Below are 24,739 nucleotides of genomic sequence, written 5' to 3'. Positions count from 1 at the left end.
AGTCCAACAAATATAAATCTGTACTCAAAGAGGCTTCCAAAATTACTAGGATAAGTGAAAACATGATACTGTCCATCCAAGTTTAGGTACTGCTGGTCTCACATCTCTAAGATAAGGGACATGGGTCAGGTACAACTTTTGTTTGTATACAGTGAGCCAGGATTCATGTGAGAGCTTGCTTATTATTTATTATTAGCCATTATTATTATTACCATTGATTTGAGTTTCCTGGAAAACAAAACATAAAACTCTAACTAGAGAATGAAGCCACCTTCCAAGGCTGTGGATTCCATTCTCTTCCCTCAACTCTTCTGCGGACAGTTCTGGATGCTCTGTAACATGATGTCTGCTGGTCAAAACTCCTTTTCTCCTAGCCTTGGCACAAAGCCAGCGCCCAAAGCTACAAACTCCAGCTTTTATCTTCCATCTGCACGGTGATTAGTTCACAAGGAAAGTAACAACTAAAGAAGTGGAGACGTGCACCTCAGAGACAGCTGTGGGAATCAGATTGGATATACACTCAGGCCTGCTGGAAATAAAAGACCATTGACTTTGGCATTGGGTTGGAAACCTCTGCCAAACACACACACACAGGCAGGCGCGCGCTCTCGCTCTCTCTTTCTCAATCACCCTCTCTCTCTCCCTCAAACACACACACACGCATGCACGCACACACACGCACGCACACACACCTTTCAGAGGAGAGGCTCTGTAAAATTCCCCACATATGGCAAACATATTTTAGGGGAAGCACCATGACTAGAGGCCAGTGGGAGAGAAAGAAAAAGAAAATAATGAGAAAAATCTTCAATAAGTCTAAATTGTTTCAGTCAGACTGCTGAGAAAGAATGCAAAGGATTGGAGATGAAAATCATTGGTAAAATAAGCATTATAACACAGCTGAATTCTTTCCCTACTTCAAATGATTGCTAGAACTTATTCCCCAGTACAACAATAGCACCTGGGGGAACTAGTTTTTATATTTAGGTCCAAGTACTTTGCTTAACACAGTGGATACACATGAAAAGAGCACATTATATAATATAAAAAAATAGTTTTCTCTAACTCGCAATTTCAAAAATTCTGAATTTTACTTGTAAATAAGTGTGGGGGGGCAGGGAATGCAGGTGTATCTAATTTTAGCTGGCATTGGCTCACAACACTTTAAGTATAATTGTTTTCTGACTTCCTATCCTCTTGGTTACATATTTAATGATCAATTAAATGCTAACGTGCCTCACAAAACTCCCAGAAGAAAGGAAAAACCATGTTAAAATGTAGACAACTGATCTGTAAGCTATCCACTTTATAAGAATAGATTTATCATATTTTCTCAAAATAAAACCAGAAACACCCCCCAACTCTTGCTTTAAAGAGTTATTAGTAAAAGTTAATCAGATCATCTGAACAAAAATAACCTGATGACTAAAAAGTGATGGAGTGGAAACAACACTGGCCTGATGTTCTCACTTCTCAGGGGCGTCATTCTTTTTTTAATTTTTTAATTTTAATTCTAGTATAGTCATATTAGTTTCAGGTGTACAATATAGCGATTAAACACATACAACACCCAGTGCTCATCACAACAAGGGTCCGCCTTAATCCCCATCACCTGTTTCACCCATTCCCCCACGGTCCTCCCCTCTGGCAACCATCAGTGTGTTTTCTAGAGTTAAGAGTCTGTTTCTTGGGGATATCTGCGTGGCTCCGTCGGTTAAGCGTCTGCCTTCGGCTCAGGTCCTGATCCCAGGATCCTGGGATCGAGCCCCACATCAGGCTCCCTGCTCAGCAGGGAAACTTGTTTCTCCCTCTGCCTGACGCTCCCCCTGTTTGTGCTCTCTTTCTCTCTCTCTGACAAATAAATAAAAATTTTAAAAAAAAAGTCTATTTCTTGGTTTGTCTTTTTTTTTTTTACTTTGCTTGTTTGTTTTGTTTCTTAAATTCCACACAAGTGAAATCATATGCCATTTGTCTTTCAGTGACTTCTTTCACTTGGCATTATACTTTCTAGTTCCATCCACGTTGTTGCAAGTGGCAAGATTTCATTCCTTTTTATGGCTGAGTAATATTCCATCGCATCTATCTATCTATCTATCTATCTATCTATCTATCTATCTATCTATCTATCTATCTATCCAAATCAGGGGCCTCATTCTTGAAGGACTTTCTAGAAACTGAGCTTAGATTTTTACCCTGAGGGTAAGGAGAGAGGTGCTGAGGTATCTGAGGTAGAAAGATGAGCATGGGTACAGGGTAGGGGATGGACTGCTGTCGCGAGAGCCTGAGGCAGGAGTGAAGGGGGTGAGAGGAGTGTCCAGGCAAGAAATAATGAGGACCTTGGGGTCAGCTCGGCTCTCCACTGCCTCTCTGCCATTAGCTACTGAGGCAAAGGCATGGGACAGGGGAGCGCAGCATAAGGTTCTCTCCCATGAGAACACCTTCTAAAAGCGGTGTTTTAGGAAGAAAAAAAAAAGAGTCCTGGATTTGTTACCTGGATGACCTCTGGTTAAATTAGGAAGATATATTTGTTAAGCATTTACTAAGTACCAGGCACCATTCAGAGATGGTTTTAAGGATATTTTATAATTTACTCAATCTTTTCATACCTTAATTTATTCATCTGTGAAAGAACAGTAATGCCTAACCCATGTGCTCTTTCGAGGATTAAAAGTGAGTTCATATACATGAAAGGCTTTTTAGATCTTACACATTGAAAAATATTAGTTTTCTAATAAATATGACTTCTCATTTTTTTTCTAAATCTGACAATGCTATGAGTATTTTCCTTTTCAGTCCCCATCTCTTAGAGACTCCACAGACTGAAAAAGGCAGTTGTTAACTACTGTATGATAAGACACAAAACAGACACCATGAGGATTCTTCCACCCACTAGAACACTGCAAATATGGGGCCAGCTGTCTAGAACAATCACTGTTTCAGGGACACTAGCTTATCCGATTATACTCCTACTTGAGAATGGTTCTAAGAAGCGAATCCAGTACATGCCTTCATACTTTCTAGCATAAGGAAGATCTTCCCACCATCCTCCTTGAACAAGCAGAAGCTTCATGGCTGCTTTGAAGGAACTGATGTCCGGGCATTCTATGGGCACTAGGCAAGCAGAGTTTCTATTCAAACTATCAAAAATGGTGATGAGCAACTATATGAATGGTAGTTTATAGCCACTAACCATCAGCCAATATACATCAGCACAAAGAGAAAGCAACAAAAAATTATAAGGTTTATTTTTGTGTTCAAAAGAGCTAATTTTATACTAAATAAAAGGAAACCCGATTAACATATCAAAGGCATGAAAAAAGTGGGAGTATAAAAATCTTAAGTTTTTTTAAAGATTTTATTTATTTATTTGAAAGAGAGAGTGGGGGAGAACAGCAGAGAGAGAGGGAGAAGCTCCCTGTTCAGCAGGGAGCCCCGATGTGGGGCTTGATCCCAGGACCCTGGGATCGTGACCTGAGCTGAAGGCAGACGCTTAACCCGCTGAGCCACCCAGGCGCCCCCTAAAAATCTAAGTTTTTAATTCTTTTCAAATGCAGGATCAACTTTAGGGGAAACAAAACTTCAGCAACAAATAAAAATATATGAAAAAAATGTAATGTGTGGACCTTCATTGGATCATTATTTAAACAAGCCAAATATAAAAGACATTTTGGGAGAATCAGCGTAATTTGAATATGGACTGGACATTAGATGATCATATGGAATTTTCATAGCTTTGTTAGGTGTGATGACAATATGGTGGTTATGTAAGAAAATTTCCTCAGTTTATGGAGAGGCACACTGAAATATTTAGGGACTGAAATGCCATGATGTGTGTTATCTGTTTTAAAATACTTAAGCCACAACCAGGGCACCTGGGTGGTACAGACAGTTAAGCATCCGACTCTTGGTTTTGACTCAGAGTCGTGATCTCAGGGTTGTGGGATTGAGCCCCATGACAAGTATCCCCTTTAAGCCCTGCACTGGGCTCCATGCTCAGCGCAGAGTCTGCTTAAAACTTTCTCTCCCTCTCCCTCTGCCCCTCCCTCTCTTGTGTGCACACTCTCTCTCTTTCTCATTCAAATAAATAAATAAATCTGAAAAAAAAAGACTTCAACAACAACAAAAAACAACACAGATGAGACAAATTACAAAATGCTAGTAAGTGATGGGGGGTATAGTACACGATTCTCCCTACTCTTCCATTCATATTTAAATTTTTCTTTATTAAATATTTAAAAAAGGAAAGAAAACCTGATAAAATACCCAGTCTATCCACTGAGTTGTATTAAGGTTGGTTGCCTGAGTTAAAAAAGGGAATGGCCCAGACCAAATATGTCTTGAGGTCAGAAAGACACCTGAGGAAGTCTTGCACACTGTCTTTGTGGGACAAAGTGTAGACTGTGGGCAGATGAGTACTTCCCTCACATTTTCCTGGCAGGCTACCCAAACTCCCTGGAGGGAGATGCAGTCCAGGACGGGAGCCAGGGACCAGTGAGGCAGTGTGGAGCTGCATGAGGGCACCGAGGAAACAGGCAACACCAGTGACCTGCCCTCTCTGACCTAGACCCACAACCACTACGGGAACCAAAGAGCTCATTACATAACATAAAAAAAACAAAAGGAAGGTGACTTTCATGATTCCTCATCTATGAGGGAATTCTTACAAAGTCTCCCACACTGTGGGCGACCCTTTCAATTGCTGTTTTGAACAACAAAGTACCATGTTGAAGAAGAGACCTCAATTATTGCAAATTTTAAGTGCTTGCGGATGTCACTGCCAAAAATTATAATGTGGTTATCATTCCTGGGGGTATGAGCTCAAAGTGCAAGCAATGAATGTGGCTGAAATGAGCCTTTAATTTTAAACATCACTTAACAAAGCAGTCTGGCAACTGGTTACTTTGTGGAGATGTAGACATTTGGGCCTTCCAGAAGTATGGAAATAGGCACTGGGAATACGATTTTTAGAAATGGCATCACATAAGGATCAAAAGGGAGTTTGTATCAAAAACAGCTTAGATGAAATGAAAATGTATCAGGTAACCTACAAAGTGGTTCTAATGATGATCAGTATTATGATGTCGGAGACAGACTTAAAGAGTGTGAATAAACACTTTTCAGGTTTAGGAACACTTTACAGTTTCAGGAACTAGGACAGGCATATTTCTTTCAAAGAGATGGCGAGAGAGCTCCTGAGGTGGGACAATTAGCTTGAAGAAGGCAAGACCTATGGGGTAAGGACCTGTAAGGTAAGGCTACTATGTAACAAATGTCTCTGAGTATTTGAAGAGCAGTCATGTGGGAGACAGAGTTGATTTACTATGTATTTTTAGAGAGCATAAGCAAAATGAGTGGATGGAGATTATAGGGAGACACATACCTGCCCAACATAGGCAAGTATATTTATATATTTAAAACAATTAGATCAGTCCAAGATTGAATTTGAAAAGTTATGTGTACGTAAAGGCTCTCTGACTGAATGTGAGGAAGGAAATGGAGGTAAATTGCCTTTATGGACATTTTAATGGTCAGATTCTATTATCACATTATTTCCAAGCTGGAAACAACTTTTAAGTTGATAAATATATTTATTTTTGAAGATATTCATCTCTTACATATTTTTTTAAAGGGTCACTCTGTGAATCATTATACTAAGTTCTGTGGGTGATAACACATACATAAAAACAGCGACTGTCAGAAGTTTATGATCAAGGCAAGAGGTACACACATGGATAACCCATACCACACATGCATACATGTTAACATGTGCTGTGGCTTTGTCACAAGGTTCAAGCAGATATGCAATGAGGGCATGATCCAGTTAAATTTTTCATCTTCCTTGCTATGGAGTCTCTTAAGTGCCCTGTCTGGTCCAGGCTGTCTGCCCGTCCAAGAATAAACTGATTCATCCATAGTGACGATATCAGTCAAATATTTTGGCTTTGTTCTGAAGCCTTTCTTGGCTTGGACTCAAGAGACTGGACATTGTCTTCCAATTTCCCAGCTAGTTCTCTCAAGTCTTCTCAAAAGCTATTATACAAAGAAGGAACAATGGGAATTATCCAATAGGCCTTCCAAATGCAATACCCAAGTAAAGCAACACTGAAGTTATGCAAAACCACTAAATTCTACCCTTGATCACCAGGAGATTAGTCAACAGTATGAATTCAGCAGTTTGGATGCAACCAAGCTGAGAAAAACAATTTCAGACTTACAAGTACTAATGAGATGCAACATTTTGGTTTATGAAGCAAGAACAGTGGAGGAAAAGGTGAAAAATACTATTTGCATTATGATGACATTTAAAGATATGAATATAGGGTAAACATGAAGATGAAATCATCGCAGCTGATGAAGTCACTCGAACAATTTTAAAAGAATCACAAACAGGAGCTATATAAATTTTCCTTCAAAGTTTTCCTCAAATACTTTGAAAATACAAGTTTTCTTGGTTCTAATGTGAGAAGCTAACCTGAGATTGTTGGAAAAGGATGCTCTTCTCTGGGTTTATGCCACAGGCGAGAAGAATAGCAGTCATGTCCAAGATGCTCTGCTGAAGGACGGCCGGCTCCTGGGGGATAGTGATGGAGTGTAGGTCAACGATGCTGTACAGCACCGAGCCATGTTCTTCCTGCAACCTCACCCAGGTCTCAATGGCTCCCAGGTAATTGCCGAGGTGGGGGATTCCTGTAGGCTGAATGCCAGAGAATACTCGCTTCACAGCATCTTTCTGGAACAGACGAAAACAAGCATTTGCTTTCAAGGCAGAATCCATGAATCCTATGCCCATGTTACTGTAGCAATGGTGACTAGTTCTATTTCTTACAACTGCAATCTGACAGTCATTATCCTTATGCATTTATTTTGTGTCTGTGCAAAGCACTATATTAGGAGCTATTAGGGACAGAAAATGAAATTTAAAATGTGGCTTGATTTTTTTCTTTTTTTATGTTCAGTTAGCCTGCATATAGTACATCATTAGTTTTTGTTGTAGTGTTCAATGTTTCATTAGTCGCATATAATACCCAGTGCTCATCACCACATGTGCCCTCCTTAATACCCATCACCCGGTTACCCCATCTCCCCACCCCCTCTCCCTTCTGTAGCCCTCAGTTTGGTTCCCAGAGTCCAGAGTCTCTCATGGTTTGTCTCCCTCTCTGAATTCTGGATTTTTTTTTTTTTTTTTTGTACTCAAAGACGTATAAATACAAAGGCACATAAGAAAGTCTGCAACCCCAAGCAGTGCAATCTAATTGGAGATAGAGGATAGGTTTACGAAGAGATATGTAACAGTACAGCGTGGCAACATGATTATAAGCAGTTTGCAAACATAAATAGTGGGGTACAGGCAGAGTTCCCAAGAGGAAAAGATGACTGTGGATCTGGGGGTCAGTGAGAAAGACTTCAGACACAGAATCAAATTTCACTGGAGATTAAAGGGGCCTGGAGGGTTTTACATGTGATTTCATTCATTTTGTAGTTAAGGCAAGGAAGTCACAGCATTAGGGCTGAAGGCTACTGCTATTTACTTAATTCAGTTTTCTTTAGAAATAATTGCTGATATTACAACTTAGTGTGTAGGATCTTGGGCTAGAAATTAGAAAACCTACACTCTATTTCTAATATTGCTTCTTGATCAAGTTATTTAACTTTTTTGTGCTTCAGTGTCCTTTTACTTTTGTTAAATCATACTTTTATTTCAAAGGGAGTTTTTTAGTTCTGTATAATTTTTTTAAATTATAAAAACATTTTTGTTAAATGTTTTTTTAATTTATGGCATGTTTTCCTACTGGTTTGTACTTTCTAATATTGAAATTGTAATAGATAAATGAGAAGGAAAAAGTAATAGAGGATGAAAAAAATGTTATTTTTCTCTTGAATCTTTTTGCATTCTGTAGTGAAACATGAAAAATGAATACATATTAGTAAATGTGCTCTCACTAAGAGGTTCTGAAGAAATAAAATGAGCCAACATTTTTAACAACAGCAACAAAATATTAATAATGGCAGCCATAATTTGCTGGACAACTATGTTGCAGGCATTTATGCTCAGGGCCTGGTATACATTAATGTGTTTAATCCTTACAATACCCAATATGGTAGGCATTTCATTACCTCTGATTTACAGATGAGATCACTGAGGCTCGCTGATCTTTAGAGATTGCCCCTGGTCACACAGCTAGTAAGTGGTGAAGCTGAGATATCAAGCCAGTATCACTTACTTCAAAGCCCATGTATGTTCTTTCCACTAGCTACTATCCAGTAAGGCTTTATGAGATTCATTATATTAATTTTGCAACTTTTCTGTAGGCTTGCCAATTTCCAAAAAATAACTTATGGAGAGAAAAAAAAGAACACTCTTATACATGTATCTTTGTGTTCTGTGCACCAACTTTCTCTAGTGTATATACCTAATTGCTGGGTCCTAAGGTATGCATTATGTATCTTCAAGTGTACTACATTGTGCTAAACCCTTCCAAAATATGTAACATATTGCAATTTCTACCATCAATTTCTGTTGCTCCTCATCCTCATCAACACTGCCAGTATTTTTATTTTGAGCTAACATGGTGGATACGAGGTGGTTTAATTGCATGATGGTTTAATTGCATTTCGTTGATAATTAAAGAAGTTGAGAACTCATGGTTATTGGCCATTTTTATTTCCTCTTCTGTGGAGAGCCTACTGAAGTTATTTTGCCTATTTTTCTCAGATTGGATTGTCTTTTTATTGATTTAGGTATTTTTATATATCCTGGATACTAATAAGTTTATCAATTACATGTATGGCCAATATATTCTCTCATTGTGTAGCTATTTGTCTTCTTTATGTTATCTTTTAATGAAGAGATAGCCTTAATTTTACCAAATGTATAATTTTTGACTACAGACTTTTATGGCATACAAGAACTCTTTCAATACCTTGAGCTCATGAAGATAAGAGTGTTTATACATATATAAAGCATATATAAAGCATATGTGAGTATGCTTTAAAGTTTTATCTTTGACATTTAAGTCTGTATCAATTTGGAGTTTTTTGCATATGGTGTAAGGTAGGCATCCAATTCCTTTTCTTTCTTTCCCCCATATGGAGATATCCGATTGTTCCAGTGCCATTTATGGAAAAGGTTGGCTTTGACCATTACTCTTTTTTTTTTTTTAAGATTTTATTATTTGACCGAGAGAGACACAGCGAGAGAGGGAACACAAGCAGGGGGAGCGGGAGAGGGAGAAGCAGTCTTCCCCGCGGAGCAGGGAGCCCGACGCGGGGCTCGATCCCAGGACCCTGGGACCATGACCTGAGCCGAAGGCAGACGCTTAACAACTGAGCCACCCAGGAGCCCCGACCATTACTTTGAATGTCACTTCTGTCATAAATCAAGCATGTTTTTATGCTTGTGTCCGTATCTGGTCTTTCTAGTCTGTCCCATCGGTCTGTGTATCTCTGATCAGTACCACAGTGCCCTTTTAGTAAGTCTTGGGAGCAAGTCTTTTTACTTTCATCTTTAAGAATTAGCTTACCCATCCTTGGCTTTTTATACTTCTCTATACATTATATTTTTTTAAAGATTTTATTTATTTATTTATTTATTTATTATCAGAGAGAGAGAGCACAAGCTGGGGGAGCGGCAGAGGGAGAAGCGGGCTCCCCGCTGATCAGGGACCCTGACGTGGGGCTCCATCCCAAGACCCTGGGATCATGACCTGAGGCGAAGGCAGACGCTTAACCAACTGGGCCACCCAGGCATCCCTTCCCTATGCATTTTAGAATCACCTTGTCAAGTTCCAGAGGAAAAAAAAAACCCAAAAAACCGTTAGGATTTTTGATTGAGATTGCATTGAGTCTATAGATTGCTTTGGGTGTTTTTATAATATTAGGTCTCCCAATCCAGGAAGCCATATAGTGTATGAGGATCTAAGGTAAAACATGGTGATTACAGTTAATAACACTGTATTGTATAAATGTAATTTGCTAAGAGAGTAGAATTTAAATATTCTCACCCAAAACAAACAAATAAATGAAGCTAAACACATAAGGTAACGGTGTGTTAATTAACCAGGCGGAGGGAGCCCTTTCACATATGTATATCAGATCACTGTGATGTACACTTTAAATATCTTACAATTTCTTTTTATTCTTATTTTTTATTGTTTAATTTAAATTCAATTGATTAACATATAATGTATGACTGGTTTCAGAGGTAGAGGTCAGTGATTCATCAGTCTTATATAATACCCAGTGCTCATTACATCACGTGCCCTCCTTAATGTCTATCACCCTGTTACCCCATCCCCAGGCCCCCTCTACCCTCCAGCCACACTCAGTTTGTTTCCTATGATTAAGAGTCTTTTGGGACCTGGGTGGCTCCATCATTAAGTGTCTGCCTTTGGCTCAGGTCATGATCCCAGGGTCCTGGGATCAAGCCCCACATGGGGCTCCCTGCTCCACGGGAAGCCTGCTTCTCCCTCTCCCACTCCCCCTACTTGTGTTCCCTCTCTGTCTCTTTCTCTGTCAAATAAATAAAATCTTTAAAAAAAAAAAAAGAGTCTCTTATGATTTGTCTCCCTCTCTGATTTCATCTTGTTTTATTTTCTTCTCCCTTCCTTTATGATCCTCTGTTTTGTTTCTTAAATTCCACATATCAGTGAGATCATATGATAAAAGCCACCAAAAAAATGAGATCTTGCCATTTGCAATCATGTAGATGGAACCAGAGGGTATTATGCTAAGCAAAATAAGTCTATCTTACAATTTCATTTGTCAATTATAACTCAATATAATTGAGATATAAAAAAAAAGAAAGTGACATAATAAAAAGTCTATATACCTAACACTAGCTTCTAAGAGCTAATCTTCTTTAGGTATGTGTGGGCCAAGGCTATTTAAATTTTGCTTTTCCCTTTCCCCAAGAATCCTAAATCCTACAAATACAGTCTGTTTTCCCCATATCTGCTTATTTTCCTCTCTACTTCTGAGATGACAGCTCTAAAATAGAATGCTACATTCTACTGATACATCATAGCTCCATGGTCCAGAATTATACTCAATCCAAGCACTCAGGAGACCTGAAAGATTTGTGGCTCCAAGGATATGAAAAATATCTTTTAAGTAACCGAGAACAAATATAATCTTACCACTTAAAACCACATGCGTGTGCACACACCACACACACACACACACACACACACACACACACACACACACACGGCCTTGCGATGACTAATATGACTAATTCCCCAAATCATAATGTAGAAATATTTTTGTAGAAAACAGTTTGTGGTTGCGAACTGAGGCTGGGGGTGGGGGACGAGAGAGATAGAGAGAGGATAGAATAAGCACATATCAGTGAGGCTTCTTCAGTACCTTGGGACCTCAACCAGCCCTGGGTTTCTGATATGGGAATAAGCAAAGAAGCTTTCAGCGAGGTAAAAAAAATGATTAATGGGCTTTAGGGACTGATTGATGAAGAGAGAAAGCAAAGCAGAAAAACAAGCTCTGAACTTAATAAATGGAAGAGAAAAAAAAATACCATCCAGAAATACTTGACTTAGGATGAAGAGGGGCTGTTTATGCTAATGTAAAGGGTTATGAAGAGTAGGAATATCAGGCTGGAAAAAAAAGACTATGGATATTTGCACATACATTCCTCCATGGTCAAACTAAGGAATTATTCCCCAGGAGAAATGGAAAAACTAATTCTTGAGAAAAGCACTACAGAGTACAGAGTGTGGGAAAAAAAGAACTGTAACCACTGGGAACGGCCTAGACATGACCTAATATATCTTTTCCATCCTCTAGTTTCTGTGATTCTATACATCCACGCAGAGGGAATGATGTTATCAAGAAATAAGAGCAACAAGAAATGTTTTGTTCAATTTTCAAGGAGCTATTAAAAAAAAATACAGCCTCTAAATGAGAATTGGATTCCTGGTCTTAAAAATATACAGAGAGCATCCTGCTCTTCTGCAGTGAGTTTATGTTCCCATCTGGTCCCCCTGCACAAGTCAGCAGGCAGCCTGCCGGCATGGCAGGGGAGCTCTGCCCGGTACCGTGAAATCACAGGGCTGGAATGTGGAGTTTGGGTGGTGGGAGGATGGGGGTTCTGTGTTCAAAAGCACTAGAGCTAGAAAAGAATGAAAATGAGAGGAGCATGGGCTTCCCAGTGGACAGGAGGCGAGCCACAAAGAAAAGAGCTTCAGGACTAGCCCACAGGCACTCACTCGTGGGGGCGTCTGGAGCATCCGCCTCCAATCCCATCCCAGTGCAGAGGATAAAAAAGGAGTATTTTACAAAATAGGGCTCTGTTTTGACTTCAGGTGCTATTTCCTGAACAAATGCCACTTCAGTCAATATAGTCATTGGCTCATTTTGTAACAGAAACAGCACTACCAAGGGGCAACACCAGCCCCCGGGGATTTGATCTATTCCAGAAGAGAGGGTGGGTGTGCAAATCAAAGGGACAACAGACTTAGCAATCTGACAGACTAACACCAGTCCTGTCTTAAGGTACGAAGCAGATCCAAAATTCATGATTACCTTCATTTTAATTACTGCACCCAAAAGAAATTGAAAAATAGGAAGCTGCTAATTCTAGCAAAAGATAGTTTTTGTGATTAGCTAGAAAGAGCTTCTGTCTTTAATTCCAAGTGAATAAAATACATCAAAAGGAGGCTGCCTACTAGCTTTGAGACACTTTCAGCTTGGGTATGGTGTTGGGAACCAAAGGTTTCAAGTACAAATTTCAAGACTCTTATTACCAAGGCCTGCCTGTAGCCAGCTGTAACATCAACTGGGCATTCAGCTCACCTGTTTTAACTACAGTCAACGGTGCACCAAAGCCTTGGCTGAACAACCACTGTGTCTAACTGGTTCCATAAAGGGCATGTTCTCACAGAGTGTGATTAAAAAAAAAAAAAAAGCAACCACCATTATTAACTAATGGGGCAGAAAATCTCTTTCTGTAAGTCTATTTATTCTTCTAATTGTATATAAGTAAAAATACATCTTCAGATTCTCACTCCTTAGCTCTCTGTCAGTGTTTCCCAATTCTGTCATATATGTCACCCTACTAGTTCAATCCTAGGCTCTTTGAACATCTCAATGTTTTTGTTGTTGTTTTAAATGCCTCTCCTACCAACTAGGGATTTAAGAGCTGAAACAGAGGAGACTCAGCATAAAAAAACAGCACCTCAGCCCTGGCTGGGAGGAGCCAGGTGCTGCTCCTCTGAAGCTTTCTTTGGCAACGGCTCAGCATTGTTCCACCACAGTCAGCTCTTTCTTCCAGAAAGTCCAGAGCCCTGGGTCTGGGGAGAAAATGCTGACTCAGCACCAAGAAAAATGGGTTCATTTTTGCTTAGAAATGAAACCAGATGCTCAGACCTGGGAATCAGTATAGTAAATATTAATTCAATATAAGAAAAAGTTGGTCTCATATCACCCCCAAACAAGAGGCAATATGTAAGCTGATAATTAAAACTGAAGGGAAAAAACTATTTTAAAAAGAAAAAATTAGAAAGTGATGAACCCAGTCATCTGTGAGTCCCTTAAGGGCACAGATGATAAACAGTACTGTTAGGCTGTGCAAGAGTTGAAAAGGAATAAACTTGACTTTTAAAAAGTTTCCTGGGGGCGCCTGGGTGGCTCAGTCGTTAAGCGTCTGCCTTCGGCTCAGGTCATGGTCCCAGGGTCCTGGGATCGAGCCCCACGTGGGGCTCCCTGCTCAGCAGGAAGCCTGCTTCTCCCTCTCCCACTCCCCCTGCTTGTGTTCCCTCTCTCGCTGTGTCTCTGTCAAATAAGTAAATAAAATCTTTAAAAAAAATTTAAAAAAAAGTTTCCTACAGACTTATTTAAGCCTCTTCTTCCACATTTCAAGAGCTGTGCGTCTATTTGTCCTGTGTGCTCTGTGCGGTCCTCCCACCCCGTGATGGAAGGAAGGCCCATGCACATTTATTTTCCTTCTTGGCACGGACTGCGGCAACTGGAAACACTCCTGGACACTTGCACGTACCTTACCTCGCTTGATGGACTTGGAGTAACTGGCCTTACCTTCTAGGGAAGGACACTGCCTGGGGAAATCACCGGCAGGGGGTCAGACCCAGAGCTGAGCTCTTGCTGCTGACTCCAGCTCGCTCCCTTCCTCCACACTGGGCTGCAGCCCATGGAGAACTTCTTTACATGGAGGTTGGCCTGGCCTTTAGGCACCCTCAGCCCACCAACACCTCTCCTCCCCACACAGGCTTCTCAGAAGGACAAAGTGTGTCCCAGAGACTGTTTACCAAAGGGCCAAGGGTACACAGCTGGTGGTACAGCTGGGACCAGAATCCAGAACCCCAAAGCTCTGCCACAGACCACAGAACGCTCTTCCCGAGGTTTGGACATTGACCATGGTCTTTTCTTCTGTAGCTATTTCGTTTGTACCTCAGCGTATCTCTGGGCTTATATTCTTTAGGTCTTCTTTGTTTTTTTTCCCTACATGTTAAATGGCAACTCAGTGGATGTCTCCCCATCAGACAGAAATGATACACAATACAAAGTCTGTGGACTTTGGCTCCCAGGAAAGATTGCATTGTCACCTCAGGGTGGCTAAGCTAGATTTTAAATGCAAAGGTTATATGTGGGTACAGAATAAACTGGCCAGTCTCTTAAGTTTTCACTGGAAAGGTGATTAAAACTAAATTAGCATATTATCTGAAGATGACAAATAATTATACATAGTGTGATATGTGGTAAGAAATATTTTTAATTCCTAATGATAACTCCACTTGCTAAACCAAATCAGCAAGGGAAAAAAAATAAAAATAAATAAACCAAAGCAGCAAGGGTCAAATTTTTGACATAAACATCCTAACCACCACGGCACATTGTATTTTTATGTTGAATGGAGCAGGAAACACTGGCAAGAGATCAAGAAGTACTAAACTTTTTAATAGTGTAAAGAATAACCTGAAATGCTTAAGAAAAGATCAGTTTTTCCTCATAAGAAAATGCAAACGTCGATCTTAAAGTATGAGATCATCCTGGGGAGAAATGAGTTTCTCATTACCTCTTGCGGCCAACTGAAGGTTTACCTCCTAACCACTGTCACTGGTCACGCAGACACATCAGTGCCTGCCTGATGTCCCATCCACAGCTGATTGTCCGAGAACATTATCTTTTCGCTTGCAATTGAGAGATTTGGCTATGCACATCAGAGTCCTCAGACTGTTAGGGAATGTGTGAGGAGTAGATTACGGTGATTTTAAAGCCTTTCTTTTTCAGTTATGTACCCTTTTTCAAATGTACTATTCTTTTTTTTTTTTTAAAGATTTTATTTATTTATGTGTGTGTATGTGAGAGAGAGAGAGAGAGAGAGAGAGAGAGCGAGCACGAGGGGGGGAGGGGCAGAGGGCGAAGCGGACTCCCCACCGAGCAGGGAGCCAGATGCAGGGCTCGATCCCAGGATCCCGGGATCATGACCTGTGCCAAAGGCAGACGCTTAACCAACTGAGCTACCCAGGCACCCCTCAAATGTAATATTCTCCCTAGATGTGCCCAACATGTAAAGCAGCCCAAAGAAAAGCTGCATAAAGCAGGTGGCTAACGGGAAGGAGGGAGGGTGGCCCTGTGTGCTCTTCTGCCCTCACCCCAGCCAGCCTCTGAGGGGGCTTCCCAGAGCACAGGTTTGAACACCGCTGGATTCAAGACATTTTCTACGTATTAGTATCTTGTTGAAAATAAGAAGTTGTCTGTTTCTCAGGATAGTGGGAAAGATACAAGGGAAGAAAGTTTTTTTTTTAAAAAAGAAGGTCTGAGATAACAATGCAGTCTTCTCCCTTCTTCTTCCGGGTTAAGGTTCAAACTTGGTGTGGCCAGAAATGCCCTTCCCAGTCATCCTCCATCATCCTATGTGAGGAGCTGAACTGGTTACTTGCCAGTCCTGTAGAGCTCAGCCCCAATGTGCATTCAGACAGTTCCATCACCCTGGATGCCCTTCACCCCCGTCTCTGCTGGGCAAATCCCCTGGGTCTTCAAGGTCTAACAATCTCTCCCTGATTCAAAACCTCTTAAACACATCTTCTCTTCACACACACACACACACACACACACACACACACACACTCAGCCCCCCTCCCCCATTCTCTTCCTCTCTCTTCCCCTCTCTCTCCTTCCCTCCCCTTCTCCTCCTACCTCTCTCTCCCTCTCTCCTCCTGCCCCCTCCCATTCTCTGTCTCCCCCTCTCCCCAGGGCAGAACAGATCCCTCCTTCCTTCATTCATTCTTCATTATTGCATATATCACACTAGAAACTTGGTAAATATTTTCTTATTTGCTTAGAAAATATTTTCCCACCTAGAATATGAGCTCCTCTAGGGCAGGGGCTGTCTTTTTCATCTTTATACCCCCGTATATAGCAGTGCCAAGTACATTGTGAGCACCTAATAAATGTTAGTGGAATGAATGACAAGTCTTCCCCCGCCCCACTTTGGCTCCAAAATGGAAAGGGCAAAATAACTATAAACAAAATGAACCAAATGTTCCAGTTATAGTTAGTTCCTAAACAAGTTACGTTCTAAGGGTTCATTTGAAAATTGGTTTTCTGAAACTCAGAAAACTCAATTCTTTAAGTGCTGGTTAAGTTTAGGGAAGGCAGTCCACTGAAGCCTTACTGAGCCCACAGTATTCCTGACAAATGGTTTTAACATCACCATTTCAACTCTACCTAAACACCATTCATAAAATTGTTTCTGTGGGAAAGCGAAATCCAAGACCCACTTTGCAACACCAAAACCCCACCCAGTGGTATGTCTGATATTGATGTACAAGGGGCTTAAGGCGAGTGATCTGGAATAAGGAGGAGGTTGCATTTGCATGAGGAGTGGACTTTTAAAATTAGATTGCAAGAGGACTTGGAGGTGGGGCAGTATGCTAAAGCTTGTTTAAGCATCCATTTCCTAAGGTGAATATTGACAGTGTGGGCTGCCCTGGAGGCAGGGGCCCTGGCCGCCACTCCTGGGAAAGAGCAGAGCAGAGAGAAGGTGGAAGGAAGATACTAGAGTGGATGTCGTCACCATATGTTCTCTGGTACCGTCAACATCACCGTAACAGGGAACCTGTCATAAATGCAAACTCCTGGGTCCCCACCCAAACTTCCTAACTCAGAAATGCTAAGAGTGGGCTTATCCCAGAAGAAATAAGATTTAAGCGATCGGGGCTTCGATAAGCCTTCCAAGTGATTCTGGTGATTGTTCCAGTTTGAGAGGCGTTTGGGGGCACCAATATCAAGTCTAAATGAAGTACAGATGAAAACGCTATGGACAAAAAAAAAGAGAAAGAAGATAACTTCTAAGCCAACAGTTCCCAATCTTTGCCTCACAGTCATCACCTGGGAGCTTTAGAAAATACTGATGCCTGGTCCCATCCTCAGAGATTCGGATTTAATCAGCTTGGGATTTGGCGTGAGCGCTGGGAGGTTTAAAAGCTCCCCAGGTGATTCTACGGTGTGGCCAAGATTGAAAAAACACTGTTCAGAGCCAACTACTACATAATTATTCTCCAAAGCTGCCAACCTGCTAGGAAACACACACACACACACACACACACACACACACACACAGACTGTAAAAATGTGAAAAATAAGTTCATTTGCTTATAATTTACATTTTAAGGTAATAAAACCCTTTAGATGGTTATGTATTAATTCCTGGTCAGAGGCCATTTGGACATCAGGCAGTCCTGATCTCACATCTGGCAGCCAGGAAGCCTAGCAGAGCATGAAGGTGTGGTTAGAGCCTCTATGTTGGTGAGGAAAGACACCTGTAACAAGTAAGCACACCATCTCTGATGCCTAGGTAGACTTACTTGGCAATGTCGGGGTCCATAAATCCGTATGGCTCAGGGATTCAGGAAGCATATGCAGCCTGGCCTTTACCAAGAAAATAATCCCACTTAAGAAGGTGCTGACATCAGAACTGTAATGGATAGAAGAAAAAATGATCTCTGCCTAGAATGCTCTTTTCTACCCATTTTCCTGCCTGGAAAACTCTAACTCCTTCTGAGAGTCTGAATTCAACACTCAACATTCATTGTTGGTAAGTCTTACGGGGACTCAGCTGACCAAAACCTGGACAAGCAACAGGTGGTGTTGGCTACATGACATGGAAATGCCAGAAATTCTTAGACCCAGTGTAGGAAATAACTCCATGACTAACTCAAGTGTTCCGAACCGTTGAGCGAGACAGAGTGTGAATTTCTTACAAGGTGTCACACTACCAATGGAGAATAAAAAATTTCTAAAGTGATTTCCCTGGCATAAAGATAGTCCTTTCCAAAAAAGAGTCTCTTTGGCTGTCCTGAACACTACCAAGAGAAAGACGTCTCCCTTTCCAGCCACCCATGGCTCCCTTTTCTCTTCAGCCAACCTGTCGACTGACACAATTCCTGGGGTTGTTTCAAACACATTTGCTTCAGTTCAGACCCTTCTGTCAGCCCAGAGAGTTATACCGACTTTAGAATAAATTAGAAAAATGACAATGTCAAGCAGTAAAATGGGACTATGATGACTTGGTTGGTTATTAACCATGGTAACAAGCAGGCTTGCACCAGGTTGCCTGGGGTTAAAGTCCTAGCCCTACTACTTATATGGCCTCGAGTGTCTATAAAATGGGTGACTGGGGGAGGGGAGTGTGATATGTTTATTAGTGTAAAGTGCTTAGTGCCTGGCATGTAGTAAGCTTCCATAAGTTATCTGGCCATTTATGGAGGTCAAAATTTTAAGTGTTTATATATTTTGACACAATCATTCAATGAATAGAAATCTGTCCTAAAGAAATACTTACACAAGACCGTAAGGATACCTGCCATTCCCTCCATTATTTAATAACGAGAGAGCCACAAGCAACTAAATGTCCGTCAGTAGGAGGAATATTAAATAGGTCACAGTTATATTTTTATGAGATGGAATCCTGTGGAAGAGATACGAATGTAAGTACTGAGAGTCCAGAGTAGGTGAAGGGCCTGACTGGAGCCAGACGCGAGTTCAAGGCCAGCTCTGCAGTGCAGTAGGTGTGTCTCCTTGTGCAAGTCACAGAACCTCCCCATCGGTAACAAGGGAATAATAATAGCAGCCCCCTGGAGGTTGGAGAACAAGGCTTGGCCCACCAAGGTTCTATATAAACGTTTGTTAAATAAATGAATTCCAACAAGGAAGGAGAATACACACTTAACAATAGTGGTTGTGACCCCAGGCCACGGGCGTAATGACCCCCTTTTTGCTACTTTTGCATTGTCTAACTTTTTAAGGGCAAGAACATTTTCTGCAGCCAAATTTTTAAGAGTTTTTGTGCATACAACCTGATGATATTAATCAACACATAATTATAGGGCGCCTGGGTGGCTCAGGTGGTTAGGCGTCTGCCTTCGGCTCAGGTTGTGATCCCAGGGTCCTGGGATCGAGTCCCGCATCGGGCTCCCTGCTCCTTGGGAGCCTGCTTCTTTCTCTCTCTCTCTCTCTCTATCCCTCTGTCTCTCATGAATGAATAAATAAAATCTTTAAAAAAAAAAAATCAACACATAATTATAAGAGGCTTGTCCTAACAGGAATGTCTGTTAATACCATTCTCATTTTACCTGATGGGAAATAAAGACATAAATAAAGTCAAGTGATTTATTAAGCTTGCACATGAGTTATTTTTTAAGATGGAACTGGATGGAAACAATGTAGTGGAACAGAAAGGGCACAAATTTGGGGGTTGGGGCAGTGCCAGGTTCAAATCCCTTCTGTGTCTCCTATGACTTGCACTAATTATTTAATCTCTCTGAACCTCAGTTTTATTATTTGAATGATGAAGTGAACAATTATAATTAATGGCTAACATGTATTGAGTGCTTATAATGTGCAAAGTACTATAGCAAGAGCTATGAATGTATTATCTCATTTAATCCTCACAAAAAGCCCTATGAGGTAGGTAGTATTATCATCTCTGTTTTACAGATGAAGAAACTAAGGTACAGAGGGGTTCAGTGAATAGGGCATAGTTAGTGAATGGTGGACTTGAACCTAGCTAGATCAACCTCAGCTGTATACACTTAGAGGGAGACTCTGAAAATACAGCAAGGCACCAAGAAACTATTTGCTTTTACCCCTCGGATCCCATAAATGATGCTACCTTTAGAATGTATGACCCAAAATCTGCTTGAATTTTAGGCTTTAGAGAACTTCTAAGGGGATGTGTGATTGTCTCTCCTGCGCTGTTCACAATATAAAGAGAACTGCCCTATGTACTCCTTGTTTTCATTCAGAAGTGGTGGCCCGTACCAGGGCAGGTGACAGGGACAGTGGTTCTTATTCATCTGGGCAACAGCTTCAATGCTAATTCTAAACACAGGTGGTGAGAGAGACAGCCAACAGGAAGGGGGAAGGAGTCACTGCTGACATGTGCAACTGGGAAGATTGATGGTTTCCCTCCCTCTTTTTCCCCAATGCGTCGGCCTGGGGGCAGAAACGCAGGAGCTGCTGAGCTAGGGACAGTAAAATACACAGCACAACGTCTACCTTGCTGCAGTGCTGATTAATGAGACTGAAATGACACAGAAAACAGGCGGTGCTTCGCAAAGAGAATTCACAGGCCTTTCTTTCTTTCAGGATCTCAACAAAAGCAGTTCCCGTAAACCTCCGGGTTTGAACTGGAATACCCCGCGGTTAGAGCAAGGCAAGGGGCATTTGGCGGAATGCTGGAGCAAAGGGTAGGAGCGGGAGGGGAGTTGGTAAGGAAGGAAATCTGCTCATGATAGATCGGGTGGGCACAGATAATTCACGAATGCCTCTCCTCTTTCGACTTGGCTGAAAGATGTCACAAAGTTCCAGGCAGGACAGTCATTTACCTTCCTAACTTAATGTAAAGAGGACTACGTGAGGATACGCTATCACAAAGAATTTCACCCTGTTAAAAGTACTACTCTTCCTTTTGGAGGAGCTAGGAGACTGGATCACTGATTTTTCCCTATCTTTTACTACAGCTGTGTACCGTATACATTAAAACAGTATTTTCAAAAAGAAAATCGATTGAACACATTTAAAAGATTGATTTTAACAAATACTGGTCGAGTACTTACTACAACTATCTGTTGGACATATCCATTTGGATTTCCCACCCGCAGCTCTTCCAACTTAATATTAAGGACTCAGGACTCACAACCCTCCAGTCAAAATTCCCTACCCCACCCGGCCCCAGACCTGCTACATTTCTGTATCTCAGTCCTGGCTAATGACACAACCTTCTACTCAGCCCCCCAATCTCAAGAGTCACCCCTGATTCCTTCTTTTGGCTCACCAGATTCTGTGGATTAAAATCCTGGCTCCTCCCACTACGAGGCAGGTGATATTTGACAAGAAGTTGTGCCTCAGTTCTATCATGTGAAATCAAAATTTTAATAGCACTACTTCATAGGATTATTGCAATAATTAAATAAACTGGTACACAAAAAGTGCTTAGAATGGTACCTGACACAAAGAAAATGCTCACTAAATATTACCTATGATTGATCTTCAATGTTCTCAGCACACACAAAAAATTATAATGATGTGAGGTGACGGATGTCTTAACTAACATTCTTGTGGTTATCTTTTCTCAGTGGTCACACATATCAAATCATCATGTTGTAGACCTTCAACTTATACAATGTTATATGTCAATTAGGATGTTACCCAATACATTTTACTTCCCCACCCCCATCAGTGCGGTCTAAACCCCACTCATCTCATCTCTTCAGTAGCTTTGATCTGACCACCTGAAATATCTTTTTGAAATAGTGCATCTCCACTGGTTTTTCCTTTTCTACAGGGTCATATCCAAACACCTGAATTTAGTGTATAAAATCCTTCACAATTGGACTTCACACACATGTAAACTACTTAGACAGGGCAGGGGCACATATCTCCATGAATGAGCCTTAATTAGGCATGTGAGAAATCCTATGAGAAATTTTGGGTTAATGTTTAAATTTAACATTTTATGACATGTTATTTTTCACTAATTATCCTAGCACTAGACGCCAATATCACATTCAACTGAAACCACAAGAGTAATCTTTAGTATGTATACTTTAAAGCCCAAAATGCAAAAAAAAAAAAAAAAAGTATGTGACAATTGACATTATTGGAGATAAGATTAAATGTACAGTATTTCCATTGCTTGGTGTCATAGGTTGAATATATCTCCCTAAAACTCATGTCCACCTGAACCTCAGAATGTGACCTTATTTGGAAATGGACCTCTGCAGATGTAGTCAATTAAGAAGTCATACTAGATTAGAGTAGGCCCTAAATCCAACGACTGGTGTCCTTATAAGAGGAGAGAAAAAGGCTATGTGACATGGGAGGGATGTAGCTACAAGTCAAGCAATGCCAAGGATTGCAGGGAGCCACCAGAAGCTGGAAGAGTCAAGGAAGGATCCTTCCCGAGAGACTTCAGAGACAGCGTGGCCCTGCTGACACCTTGATTTCACACTCCTAGCTACCAGAGCTGTGAGAGAATGAATTTCTGTTGTTTTAAACTATCCAGTGTGTGGCACTTTGTTACGGCGGCAGTGCAGTAAACTGACCCGGTGAGTCTTTCAGGATCCGTAATCTGCTGGGGCAAAAGGCAGAGAAGAATACAAGCGTTCGCCATTGGCTATTGAGGCTGATCAGACCCCAGCAACACGTACATAGGTAATGGTGCTGAGCTGCAGGAAGCATTTTTGCGTAGATCATGACCAATAAGTAGATGGAAGTCGCTGTTACTCTGTTCTGGGAAAACTGAAGTTCTAGGATCATACGTGCATTGATTTTGTACAATTATTGCACATGGTTAGCTCTGATCCATTTATTTCTTACAGTTGAACAGTAGCTCTGAAATTTTCACTATGCTGTAATCACTCCAAAAAATGCAAATTTAAGCTTAGCACATACTATTTTCTTTGGTAAAAATATTGTGTACCATTTATCTGATTAAGTAGTATGACATGCGCTATGAGCTGCTATGATCTGCTGTTCTCCTCTGAAAGATTTCTTTCCCCCCTTTGAAACCTTATCAGATTGTTCTGGGGCATAATTACCCAAATGGCTTTGAGATACAGATTTTCTTACATCATAAGCAATGAACTATTTCTTTTACTTTTAAGGAAAAAGTGAACATGTCCATAATTTCTCTTTGAAGCTCTTTAGCTTCTTTTAGAACAAAATTCTTAAAATGCTTTGAATGCAATAAATAAACATGGGGGAAAAGAGGGAAAAATTCACATTTGGAAGTCAGTGTCAGCCAATCATTAATTCACTATCCCTCTTTACGTTCGAAAGATTGTATGGATAATCTTTGGAAGCCCTTGATGACAGCCCATAACGTGAGAGAACAAATAGTCCAACATATTTTTGACATCCCACATAGCTTCCTGAATGTCACAGCTTTCAGCCTCTTAAAGAAGTTTTATTTTTGAAAGATTTCATTAAGTAATCTCTACCCAAAGTGGGGCTCAAACTCACAACCCCAAGATCAAGAATCACATGCTCCACCGATTGAGCCAGCCTGGTGCCCCTTCTCTTAAACAAGTTTTGAAAACATTGGTAATCTCTATAGAGATGCAAAGTACTGTGGGGTCAAAGAGGTGTCAGTACTGGGGGCATTTCAGAGTTTTCAATTCCTCACACTCACCAATAAACCTTAGAATTTTACACAGTCAAGTACTTAGCTCTTCCTCTAAAACTTTGCCACCACACTTAATTTTCTACTCATGTTTAGTGGCCCAATCATGGTTCTGATTTGCATTTACTCTGTGCTTGTGTGTGTATAAAATAACTCCATTCCTTAGTCAGTTGTCTCCTTATGCCTATTAAATTCAAGAATATTTCTTTAATCAAAATAGCCTTTCCTTTCCTGATTGTTTATACAAATTGATGACATTGTTTTCATTCTGTTATTAAATTGTCTCATCATGTGTTATTGCATAAGCTGAAGAAACATGTATCTCATTTATACAATAATGCAGCTAACTGCAACAAAATGCAGTTTTGTTTCCAAGTCCAATGATTTCATTTGGCATTTGTGCATTCTTAAAGTAACCAAGTTGTAAAAGTATAAACCAAAATAATTATTCTCTTTTATATTTTAACTTCATTTCCAACAACTCCAAAAACCTGCCTTTATTCACCGAGTATTGATCATGTCTCTTCTGCAGTGAACACTGTTTTCCAATAAACTTTTAACTCTTCTTTTTATATATTTTTCTGTATTTTTACATATTTTATACCTTTATATGGGTATATTTTACTCTTGTAAATATGCTTTGAGTCAAAATGACAGTTTTCAACAGCTTCACCACAAAATCAGTACTCATTCTCAATCTGTAATGATTTTAAATGCAATTTACTTCTGAGTTTTTGAGACTCCTCTCCTCTCTCTTGTGGGGAATTTTTTCTCTTGTACATAGTTCTCCTCTATGACTAAATTCTCCTAGGTAAAATAATGTGTAAATAATAGAATATTACTCTAATTTTCAATAATTTCAATCACATGGTTTGAAAGTGTACTTTAAAGTGTACTTTTTCCCATCTATTTACATAACCAATTACTGTACACCGAGCAATTATTAATGATAAAATACTTGGTATCACAAGTGACATGACTACTTGCCAAAACTGGTAAACTCTTTGACATTTTTGTGAAAAATAACACTGACTTTTGTTTTGATATTACCATAAAAAAAATCATAGTTACTGAGAAAGTAAC

General features: G+C 40.4%; 1 protein-coding gene across 3 annotated transcripts in view; it reads right to left on the bottom strand.

The window, feature by feature from the left end:
* The window catches only part of WARS2 (tryptophanyl tRNA synthetase 2, mitochondrial), a 97,289-nt gene that overhangs the window by 42,109 nt on the left and 30,441 nt on the right, over positions 1–24,739 (bottom strand). For 2 of the 3 annotated variants that reach the window (XM_025872543.2, XM_025872542.2), the window contains exon 2: positions 6,473–6,730. The exons of the other annotated variant lie outside the window; for it this stretch is intronic. In XM_025872543.2, the coding sequence (XP_025728328.1) occupies positions 6,473–6,730 (258 nt within the window). The remainder of the gene's footprint in view (positions 1–6,472; positions 6,731–24,739) is intronic. 3 annotated transcript variants of the gene reach the window in all.

Source organism: Callorhinus ursinus, unplaced genomic scaffold (genome assembly GCF_003265705.2).
Source record: "Callorhinus ursinus isolate GAN/ISIS: 27379988/994484 unplaced genomic scaffold, GSC_fseal_2.0 scaffold9, whole genome shotgun sequence".
Lineage (NCBI taxonomy): Eukaryota > Metazoa > Chordata > Mammalia > Carnivora > Otariidae > Callorhinus > Callorhinus ursinus.
The sequence above is the reverse complement of the archived record's forward strand: the minus strand, read 5'-3'. Positions and strand labels throughout refer to the sequence as shown.